Genomic DNA, 11984 nt, shown 5'->3' with positions numbered 1-11984 from the left:
AGCTGTGTGGACCCCACTCTCCTCTGCACCTGAAACACGGCAGCACAAGCATCACTTCTTCCTGTTTAGATCCAGTTACTGGGATGAAAATACAATGCTGACTGTCAATCTTTCAGTCAAGATATGATGTGTCACAACTGCAAGAAGTACGTCTGGTTCTATAAGTTGTAAATGAAGCAGGGAGGATCCAAGCTTCCTAAAGTAACTCAGGAGTCCACAAACTCAGGGACGCCATGACCATGAACATACACCTGGCCTCAGTTTGGCTCTTCCAGCACATAAATGCTGAACAACACCACTCCCTGTTTGCCTGTTGAACTTGACTCTATTAGCCTCAGGCCTCTGAACTGCTTTAAAGTCAAATTTCTTGCCATCATTAGTTTCACAAATGTTTACAATAGACTGAATTACAGGTTAAAGTCACTGGACGTTGTACAACAAAAAGAATGTCACAATGACTGATCTTATAAGAGGTTTCATTTTCTTTTATACACCAGCCTGCCTCTTGGATATTACTCAGATACATCTCCAGCAGCAGAAATACAAAAAAAAAGTACAGTCTGGTCTGTCCTTTTTTTAGACAGCTTCAGAGTTGCATATCCAGTACAGTCTGCTGCCCAGGTAACCTCCAGGTGTTCCTCAACCACCTCTTCTCCTGGGATGGAGACGCTGTTTGGCTTATTGGTGCTCCTCCTAAAATCAGCAGCTGAGGTGTTATTCCCACACCAGGCCACACAGTGGCTGCCCACCTCCCTGCCTCTTGTCCTTCCTTCCCTGGTTACCTGTCAGATTTTATTACTCATTTGACCGTAGTCCAAGCTGAGAGGCGTTTACATTTATTTAGAATGATCTACCTTTTTTATGAGGGGCTTCTGAGAAGCCGTAGCCAGGGAGAGATGGGATTATGACCTCAAACGCTACGCTATCATGGTTTTGTGTCAGAAGTGGTAGGACCCTGTAGAACTCATAAAAGGAGCCTGGCCAGCCGTGAACATGCATGAGTGGCAGAACCCTCCGATTCCCACTGGAAGGTGGGCGTACATGGATGAAGTGCACGTCCAGTCCTGCACCCCAACAAAGGCAGAAAAACATGTGGGGCCATTCTTGGCCAATTCTTAACATGAAACTTTTTTTGGTTTATTCCTCAAGGAGCTTCACCTTCGATTTTGGTTTTGAAGTGTGGATATTTGTTAAGCACCGCCACCTGCTTTTTCCAGTCCTCCAATAGGACACCACTTTCTTGAGATAAGTGGAGTTGAATCCATACTGGAAGCAGCTGTCTTCTAAAGGGTCGCTGTAGCGGGTTCTGTCAATGCGCTCATGGAGGTCCTGTTAGAACAAAAAAAACAAAAAAACAAGTGCCGACTGCTTCACATGGCAGAATTAAAGACTTTCTATTGTCATATCTAAAAGGTAATCAAGTTAGTTTAAACATAAAACCACCTCGATCTCTTTATCTGAGGTGTGCACTGTAAATGGATATATTTTATCATCCTCTGACTGTGGCTTTTCTCCTGATCCCCACCACCCTTCCCCAAAGGGATCGTTTTCGGCCTGCTCCTCCTGTGCACTGCATAAGCCAGTATTCCCCCTGCTGCCACAGCAGACCCGATTAGAAGCTGTTGTTGCACAACGTCCAGGCCAAGGAAAGTGTCCCTGCAGAGTGTGGAGGGGGGTACTAATTAGGAAAAATCTCATTGTGTGCCATTACATCTGTTTAAGTCGCTCTAAAAGTTGAGTATGACTGGTAAAAACACTTCTTACTTCAAAAGCTGGAGCCTCTGCATCGTGCCGTTCAAAGCAATGTGAGAGCTCACGGGTGACTTTTGACCCGCTCTAATAGGACAGAGGTTGGGAAAAGTTTAATCTTCTAAACAGTGCTTCCACAGCTTTTGTTACGGTGCGTTTAGACGTACCTTCGCTGTCACGCTTGACGTGTCTGTTGGGTCTCGAGCTGGTGTTTCCGAACCTAACCTCAGTCAAAACGCCAAATATGAGTGATCCAACCGGGAAAAGGTGCAGAAAGAAAAGGAGGGGGGGGGGGGGGATCTCTCTGCCGGTTGTGCCAAAAAGTGATTGTCTGTCTGCTACAAAATGCACTTCTTTTGGCCACAGTTGTAATAATTACGGAACAACGAACGTTGAACTTTGAAGACACGTGCTTTTGCTATAATTACATTAGCATGCAGTTGTGTGTATCTCCATATTATGACCGTTTAACCCAGAGAAAAGCAGACGCTTTTGCGCTACCGCTCAATGGGCTGCTGTGCGCGCTCCCGCGGCCGGGAATCAGATTCTGGCAGACAATAACTTTTTGGCACGACACCTGTCATCTGTTGCAGACATTGGTGATTGGCTGTGGAGGGAGGACGTGACTCGTTTTGCGACGGACCGCCCCCTGAACGAACGAGCGACTTGAGAGCAGTGTTGTTGCTGTTAGCCCTGTGCTAAACTGCGGGACAAACTTTCACTTTCCAGCAGTTAGACGCAGGCGACTCAGTTCTTTTTTCTTCCTGCAAATGGGTAAAAAGAGGAAGAAAACTCCTACAAACAGTCCTGGGAAAGAGCCAGAGTCGGGGGAAGGGGAATTAAGTGGCAGTGAAATGGATGACATGGACTCACACCAAGCAGATAGTCAAACGATGCAGGGGCAAGGCAGTAAAACAGTGGAGGCGAGCGACAGTGAAGGACAGGTAAGACCTACACAAGACAGAGAAGTAGCGAATATTGAGGTTAAAGTCATCTTAAGGTTTGGGGAACAGGGAGGGATTAAAACCATGAATCCAGTTTTTTTGACAAATGTATTAAAGAAAGAGGTTGGGGATATCATCCAAGGAGTAGTGTTAAATGATGGAAATTTGCTGGTGATATGCAGAGATAAGATGCAAGGCGAGCGTGCGTTTGGTCTGAAGACTATAGAGCAACGCAAAGTGGTTAGTACAAGCTATGTGGGAGTGCGTGGCCGATTGCCTAAAGGGGTGATATGGGGAGTTCCACTGGAGATGTCCATGTTGGAGGTGGAGGCCAACCTACAGGGAGGTAGGCTGAGAGGGGTGAAACGTATGCAAGTTTTTTGCGAAGGTGTGAGGAGAGATTGCGAAGGTGTCCTGCTGGAATTTGAGGAAGAAGTACTGCCATCGAGGGTGTTTTTGGGTCTGGTAAGCTATACTGTGCGTGAATACGTGCCCAGGCCGGTGCGGTGCTATAAATGCCAGAGGTTTGGGCACATAGCAAAAATGTGTAATGGAAAGCGCCGGTGCGCTAAATGCGGAGAGGACCATGAATATTCTGAATGTGAGCGTGTGAAGCCGGTGTGTTGCAACTGTGGAGGGGAGCATAGTGTGGCCTTTAGAGGGTGCGAAGAAGTAAAAAGGCAGAAGGAGATACAACAGGTGAGAGCAAAGCGGATGATCACATATGCGGCGGCGGCTAAGATGGTTAAGCCAGTCAGAGGGGGAGGAGAAGTGATTGAGCGTAGCCAAGGAATCAGGACAGAACCTGATAAGTTACATCAGGAGATCTTAGTCGACTTAAAAAAGTTAGTTACGTTTGTGGTGGCGGTCGTTAACTCAACTATGGAAGTGAAATCTAAATCAGAAAGGACACAAATAATAGTGAAAGCTGCGATGTGTAACCTGGGGCTGAAGGATTTGACGTGGGAAGAGGTAAGTAAGGAGTTGTATTATCAGGCTAGATCAGAGAAGCCAGGTGGATAGGTATTTCATGTTCTTTGTTCTTCAATGGAACGCTAGGAGCCTGATCGCTAATGGGCAGGAGTTTAAGAAATTAATTGATGATTTACCTCATAAACCGGATGTGGTGTGTGTCCAGGAGACATGGTTGCGGCCGAACTTGGATTTTAGAATTAGTGGATATGTGGCTGTTAGGTGTGACAGGAAAGAAGGGGGTGGTGGAGGTTGTGCATCGTTTATAAAGGAGGGTGTCTCATTCAAAGAAGTAGGTATAGGTAAGGACCAAGAGTATGTGTCAGTGGAGGTTTGGACAGAAGAGGGTAAGTTAAGTGTTATTAATTACTACAACCCATGTAAGGCTCTGGATTTGAATAAACTATTGTCTATAGAGGGTATTGGGGATAGAAGGGTGGTATTATGTGGTGACTTTAACGCACATGGCACTTTATGGGGGGGCACTAGAGATGAGCCGAATGGGGATGTGATGGAACAGTTGATGGAGGAGAAAGATCTGGTCTGCCTTAATGATGGGCGAGGAACCAGAATTGATGTGCGCACTGGAAATACTTCAGCTTTAGATTTAACGTTGGTGAGTAGCAACATTGCAAAGTTCTGTGAATGGGAGGTGAGGGAGGATTCAACGGTGGGTAGTGACCATTTTCCAGTAGAAAGTAGACTTTTACTGAGGGGGATTGTAACCCAGGGAGGTATTGGTAACAGGTGGATATTTGGTAAGGCTAACTGGAAACTTTTTCAATATATTGCTGAAAGGGAGATGGATAAGATTAAGATTGATGAGGATATTGAAGCCATGGATAAAGGAATAAGAAAAGTTTTAATAGAGGCTGCAGAACGCTGTGTCCCGAAGAGTAGTGGTAGAATGAAGAGACAGGCTGTTCCATGGTGGACGGAGGAATGTAGTAAGGCAATCAAAGAGAGAAATCTAGCACTGAATGTTGTAAGAGAAACTTTGACCTTTGGAAATTTAGTGGCATATAAAAAGGCGAGAGCTATTGCACGAAGGGTTGTGAGACAGACAAAGAGGGAAAGTTGGAGTAAGTTTTGTGATGGGATAGGGAGGAAAACGGCGGTAGGGGAGGTTTGGGGTGCAATCAAAAGTATGAGGGGAATTCGTAGAGAACGGCAATACCCTGTCCTTAAATTACAAGAGGTAGTTGCAGTGGCTGATGAAGAAAAGGCTGAAATGATAGCCAAGGCCCTGGTTAAAATACATAGCTCTGATAATCTGACAGTCTTGGGCAAGCAGGGACGGGAGGAGACAAAAGCGGCTTACCCAGATGTACTTAGATGGAGGGAAGGAAATGGGGGTACAATAGATGTCCGGTTTACTCGGGTGGAGGTGGAAAGGGCTATAGGGAGGTCTGGTAACTCAGCTCCAGGTAAAGACGATGTTTGTTATGCCATGCTCAAGCAGCTGGGGCCAATGGCTATAGCCAAGCTCCTTGGATTCTATAATAAGGTGTGGGAGCTGGGCATTCTCCCCAAAAGCTGGAAAGAGGCTATTATTATCCCGATAAGGAAACCAGGTAAGGACCCTTCGAACCCGTGCAATTATAGGCCCATTGCACTTACGTCACATATGGGGAAGATAATGGAAAGGATGATTGCTGAAAGGCTATTGTATCATGTGGAAAGTAAAGGTTGTATGTCAGTGTTACAAAGTGGGTTTAGAAAGGGGAGAGGAACTATGGACCCAGTTGTTTGTTTGGAGACAGAAATTCGAAAGGCCCAGGCTAACAAGGAGTCAGTCTTGGCTGTGTTCCTGGACGTAGAAAAGGCGTATGACATGGTATGGAAAGAGGGTCTGATGATCAAATTAAGTGAACTTGGCGTATCAGGGCGGGTTTTTAATTGGATTAAGGATTTCTTATTTGATAGACTCATTCAAGTTAGAATAGGAGGGGCCTTGTCAGGGCGATACGCAGTGGAGAATGGGACTCCCCAAGGGAGTGTAATAAGCCCTCTGTTTTTCTCTATTATGATTAATGATGTCTTCAAGCAGGTTGATGATGGTGTTGGTTGCTCATTGTTTGCAGATGATGGGGCAGTATGGAAGCGGGGACGAAATGTCAATCATATAGTCTTGAAAGTGCAGGAGGCAATCCGTTCTGTGGAGAAGTGGTCATACGCATGGGGCTTTAAGTTCTCAACTGAGAAAACTAAAATGTTACTCTTTACAAGGAAGAGGAATGTGAAAGTAAAAATGAGAATGTATGACCAGGTAATTGAACAAGTTAAGGAATTTAAATTCCTAGGTATATGGATGGATTCTAAGTTGACATGGAGAACTCATATTTCGCACACGGTTACAAAATGTAAGGGAGTCTTAAATGTGATGCGGTGTCTAAGGGGGATGGATTGGGGGGCCAGTAAATCAGCCTTGAAAAGAATCTATATAGTGTTGATTAGGTCTGTACTGGATTATGGTTGTGTGGTTTATGACTCAGCAGCAATATCAACTCTTAAAAAGTTGGAGGTGATTCAGGCGCAGGCACTGAGGCTGTGCTGCGGTGCTTTTAAGACTTCCCCTGTAGCAGCTCTTCAGGTAGAGGTGGGTGAAATGCCCCTAGCTCTGCGACGAAAGCAATTAATTATGCACTATTGGGTTAATCTCAAAGGGCATTTAGGGAATCTCCACCCTGCAGTTAACACTTTGCAGCAGTGTTGGGAGAGTGAGAGGGCAAAGCAGGAATGTTTTGCATGGAGAGGAAATAGGCTTGCAGAATTGATGCCTTTCACTCGGATGCGGTTTTCCCCCTCTGTGGCGTGGTCGGTAACTCCTCCATGGCTGTTTCCATCTGTTAATGTGGACTTCAGTATTCTGGATAGGGTGAGGTCACGCAAGCCACCCACTGACGTAATTCAGCTTGTGGAGGAGAGGTTAAGACTAGTGTATGGCTCCTGTATTTCTGTATTCACAGACGGTTCAAAGGACCCCAATTTGGGTTGCACAGGCTTCGCTTATGTCATCCCATCTCTGCATGTTTCTGTTAAAAAGAGGACACCAGATAATCTAGCAGTCTTTACAGTGGAGTTGTTGGCAATTTTAGCAGCCCTTCACTGGTTAGAGAGTGCCAACATAAAGGAGGTAATTATATGCTCTGATTCAAGCTCTGCGCTAGAAGCTATCAAATCCTTCAGGTCTACTAGTAGACAAGATTTAATTGTTGAGACCTTTGAGAGCCTTTATAGGCAACATCGTAATACGAAAGTCTCATTTATGTGGGTCCCAGCCCACAGGGGTATTGAGGGTAATGAGGAAGCTGACCAGATGGCTAAGAAAGCAGTGGTGGCAGACGGTCCATTTATGGACGTCGCTATCAGTAGAGCAGAAAGTAAGTCTCTTATTAAAGATTATTTTATTAAGGAATGGCAGGGCAATTGGGAAAGGGCTATGAAGGGGAGGCATCTGTTTATTTTTCAGAAAACTGTGGGTTTAAAGGGAAGGACAGGAATCAGAGGTACTAAGGAGGAGAGAGTAATCACTCGACTCAGAATAGGTCACACTTGTTTAAATAAGAATCTTCAACGCATAGGGAAGCACCCATCAGGCCTCTGTGAGCATTGCAGGGAACCAGAATCAGTGGAACATGCATTACTTCATTGTGGTAAATATGTACTTCAGAGGAGACAAATTCTCCAAGAGATTAGGAGTCAGGGTAAGGCAATCAGTCTAGTTAATTTTTTCACTTGTATTAGACAGAGTATGTTTTTCACCTATCTAAAGGAAACAGGATTATTTGACAGAATCTAGATTGGCTATGCACGCACACACGCCTCACACGCACTTACTTCAGACATACACGTTACCCTCCACAAATACCAGAGACCAAGGGAAAGAAAACTATGTTTCTTATAGGACAGTAGGGGGCGGACATGCGCCTAAACTGAGCGCTACTCGCCCATAAAGCCTCCAAAGAAGAAGAAGAAGAAGAAGATTGGCTGTGAGACACACCACTCCCGCGTGCCGAGCCGCCGTGACGTCGTTGTTTTCAATAAAAACTGCGCCGTCGTCGGGTGTGATTTAGTTGTTCCTGTTGTTTGGTGTTTAGTGTCCGTAAAGTTTTACCCGCAGAAAGATGCAGTGGACTCTTGTTTTCCCCCGTCTTGCGGCCGTTTTTGCAGTTGTGTGGAGCGGTATCCCGGGGGGCATTAGCGACGCAGATATCAACGACGAAGGGGTCAAATATGCTCTGAACTTCGCCGTGGTCCAACACAACAGACGCCTTAACGACATTTACCTCCACAATGTCGTAGAGGTGGTCAGGGCTCAGTCCCAGGTAGGTCCCGCTTTGAACTGTGGATGTATTTTTGATTTAACAGAGTGTTTCCTACGGTGGCCGAGAAGGGCAAAACAAAATTACAAACTCTGAAACACTTTTACATTTTGGAAAACAAAATAACATTTCCCAAAACAAATTAACATTTCCCAAAACAAATTAACATTTCAGAAAACAAAATTACATTTCGCGAAACACTTTTACAAGTTCCGAAACAAATTAACATTTGTTTCACAAAACACTTTTATAAAGTCGACAATATTACGGAAAGGGGGATGACACTACCTTATTTTTAAAGGACGAGAATCGAATCCCCTTAGCCATCAATGAAATTAGCATTTTCTCTAAAGCTTCTGGTCTTTATCTCAACCTTAAGAAATGTGAAATAATGGCTCTTAAGGACTGTTCCAAAACCTCAATTGAGAGCATACCAGTTAAAGATGAGGTCGTCTATTTAGGTATAACCATCACAAAGGATCAGAAAAAAAGAAGCTCTCTGATCTTTGACCCTCTTATTCTAAAGACTAGAAAAAGACTCAATCAGTGGTTAGTAAGAGATCTTTCACTGCGTGGTCGTATTCTGCTTACTAAGGCCCAAGGCATTTCCAGGCTTACTTATGCTGCGCAGGCGTTAGAAGTTGTCAATAAAGCTGAGAGAGAAATTGACAAGTTATTATTTAATTTTGTCTGGAAAAATAGGACTCACTATATTAAGAAATCTACTCTAATGAACTCGTATGAAAACGGAGGACTGAACTGTTTATCATTCTCCATTTTGAATAACACCTTTAAGATAAAGTGGATTCGTCAATTTTTTTAAATCTCCAGCCTCAATTTGGAACATTATACCTCTCCATATTTTTTCTAAATTCGGCGGTTTGAATTTCTTTTTGGTTTGTAACTTTGATATACAGAAGCTTCCAATCAAACTCTCTAGTTTTCACCGTCAGGCCTTTTTATCATGGTTACTTATCTACAAGCACAATTTCTCTCCTCATCGATACATCATATGGAATAATAAGGACATTTTATTTAAGAAGGAAACTTTGTTTTTGGATACCTGGTTTAATCATAACATTATTCTGGTAGATCAACTGTTTAACAGTACTGGAATGTTACTAAGTTATGAGGATTTCCTATCTAAATTTAATTTTCCCATTTCTCATGGAGAATACGCAAAAGTTTTCGAGGCTATTTCTACAAAGATTTGCATGTTATTCAAACAGAGGACAAGACTCAGTTATCTTCATTCTCCAACTCTTACTCCTCTACATTCTCCTGTTGGTAAAATATGCTTCAACCCTCTTCTTCGTAACAACAACAAATCAATCAGATCCTTGTTTCAGAAGGAGACGACTCCTACTCCTGCTGTCTTTCAATTTTGGAATCGTTTTCGATCTGATATATCTTGGAAATCTACCTGGTTGCTCCCAAATCATTTTATTCTCACCAACAAGGTAAAAGAAGTGTTCTATAAACTCATTCACAGGATCTACCCTGGTAAAGACTACCTGAAGAAATTCAACTCAAACAGTAATGTGAACTGTACCTTCAGTGATCTTTGCCCCGAGTCCATCACTCATTTGTTCTGGTTATGTCCTCATTCTAAAGAGTTCTGGCAACATTTTTGTAATTCTATTGATTTAAAAATTTTTGCAAGCTTTCAGTTGTTCTGGGAACATGTCCTATTTGGCTATCAACAAAGTGCTAAAATGAATCCAAAGATTTTCTTTATTAATCTACTTCTTTTTAAAGCTAAATTTCACATACACAAACACAAATTTTTGAAAAGAAAACCTCTTTTTTGTCTTTTTGGTTGAATTAAAGCAATACCTTCTTACAATTAGACCTTTAACTAATAAAAAAGCAAAAACAACTATATGGGCCTGTTCCCAACTTGGGATTTTGGACGAACTGTTGTCATAATCCCTAATTTTTTTATTTTTTATTTTATTTTTATTTTTTTGTTACAAGAGATTCCTTGGCACATATGTCTTTGTGTTCATTAGCTTTTTTTGTGTAAGTGCATCATGAAGGTCATCTTCTTCGTTTTATTATTATTCCTATGCTCCTCCTGGCTATCTTCTTTTTGGCGTTATGTTCACTTTTGTAAATTGTTATTTTATTGTATTACTAATAAAGATTTAAAAAAATATATATATTCCGGAAAGGGAGGTTCCAAACCTCCAAGCTCCGAGGTTGACCCGGAAGCCTTATAACGGAAGCCTTTGATTTGATATAGCACCGTTTTGAAACGCTGCTATATCGCTGTTCATCTTGGATCACTATGAATTCAAATCGAAGGCTTCCGTTATAACTTCCGCGTCAACCTTGGAGCTTGGAGGTTTGGAACCTCCCTTTCCGTAATATTGTCGACTTTGTAAAAATGTTTTCTTTAATGTTAATTTGTTTTGGGAAATGTTATTTTGTTTTCCAAAATGTAAAAGTGTTTCAGAGTTTGTAATTTTGTTTTGCCCTTCTCGGCCACCGTAGTTTCCCACATGAATCAAAGAATGTCAAACACAGTTAGACGTGCAGTCAGTGCAGGTCCTTAAAGGCTTTTCGCTCAACCACCGTATTTTATAAAATAGCCAAAGGTATGCCATTTTTATCCATATTTAGTTAAACATGCCCGTTCATCTTGACTGGTTGTCAGGGGTTACGTAACAGTTTGGCCTTTTGCATACAAAAATCATAATCCACTCAAGTCTTTTAGCCTGTTGAAGCAAATCCGCCCTGAAATTAAATAACATAAAAAGAAGCACTTATTTAGATTGAGTCATTTCCGGCTCGGTCACCCCACCCAGACATCTAAAGTCACACTTGGCCACGCATATTTGACTTGAAATCCACCAGAGTATCACTGTAGTGCCTCATTAATGAATTGTGACAGATTCTGCATTTCTGTGTGTCGCCTTCACCTTACAGGTGGTTGAAGGGATAAAGTACGTCATAACTGTGAAACTGGTAAAAACCGGCTGCAGAAAGGACGCTGTCAAAGAAGAGTGTAACCTCACCTCAAGCCCGGTGAATGCACAGGTAAATGACCTCATAAAGAGGCTCAGACTTGAGCTCTTGGAAGAGTAATTCCCATGTATTCTGTCACTAGAGCAGACCTCGTGTTGAGCGGTCATACCGTTGAGTTGTCTAATTTTATTCTAAATCTATCAATATCTGTACCATTATTAATGAAATCTCAGTCCCATTAAATGTGTTCTGAATGTCTCTTTCAGCCTTACCAGTGCACGTTTACTGTGTGGAGCCGCCCATGGTTGAGCGATATCAGGCTGTTGGACATCAAATGCTAGAAAGAAAGCTTTGTGGAAAATCACCTAGATTGGCATGGTTTGCAGAATAAATTTCAGCCATAGTCAAATGTATTTTCCTGCAGATGAACCACAAAGTGCTGCATCCTTTTTCCTCCTCTGTTAGTTCCCTGTAAGCGGAATAACATGTTTCAAACTTTACACTATGCAATAAAGAGATGTGTTGTCTTTAGGAGGAACAGCTCCTCTGTAATGCCTTTAGAACTAATCAAGGTGAATGAGAGAACACCCCGTATCAAATTGTTGATTATTGCTCATTAAAACCTGCACAATTTCAAAATGAAAGTTTCTTGTGAGCTTTTATGAATGCATCCATGTCACATATGTAAATCCGGTATTCAGCTTTTGCTCTGCTCTATTATTGTGTGATTTCACCAACATTGGTCAGCAATTCAGGTTGGGGAAATTCTTTCTTACCACAAGTCATGTGTTAAGTTCCTACAAAAAGTAAGGCAGGTCCTGGAGAGTCAGCTGAATAAGGGAAAAACAAAGTCTAAGTCAACAACACACACCCTGTCAAGTCTTCAGGTATCCCAATGGTTTATTAATCTGGCCAAAGAAAAAGATGGAGGCCACTGACATCAAGGCCAGGAAGCTCCTCACAATGCGTGGAGGGTGTCACCCCAAGTCCAGCACTGATAACCTGATTTAAGATGCACTAAGCA

General features: G+C 42.6%; 1 protein-coding gene and 1 pseudogene across 1 annotated transcript; one reads left to right on the top strand and one right to left on the bottom strand.

Moving 5' to 3' along the window:
- Window positions 1–813: 813 nt before the first annotated feature.
- On the bottom strand, window positions 814–1787 carry LOC142391241 (epoxide hydrolase 1-like; annotated as a pseudogene).
- Window positions 1788–7665: 5878 nt separating this feature from the next.
- LOC142391435 (cystatin-like) lies at window positions 7666–11604 on the top strand. Its single transcript, XM_075477198.1, has 3 exons — window positions 7666–7993; window positions 10922–11032; window positions 11227–11604. The coding sequence occupies exons 1-3, from the start codon at window positions 7793–7795 to the stop codon at window positions 11299–11301; spliced, it is 387 nt and encodes a 128-aa protein (XP_075333313.1). The 5' UTR covers window positions 7666–7792; the 3' UTR covers window positions 11302–11604.
- Window positions 11605–11984: the final 380 nt, after the last annotated feature.

This window comes from Odontesthes bonariensis, chromosome 11 (assembly GCF_027942865.1).
Source record: "Odontesthes bonariensis isolate fOdoBon6 chromosome 11, fOdoBon6.hap1, whole genome shotgun sequence".
Classification (NCBI taxonomy): Eukaryota; Metazoa; Chordata; class Actinopteri; order Atheriniformes; family Atherinopsidae; genus Odontesthes; species Odontesthes bonariensis.
The sequence above is the reverse complement of the archived record's forward strand: the minus strand, read 5'-3'. Positions and strand labels throughout refer to the sequence as shown.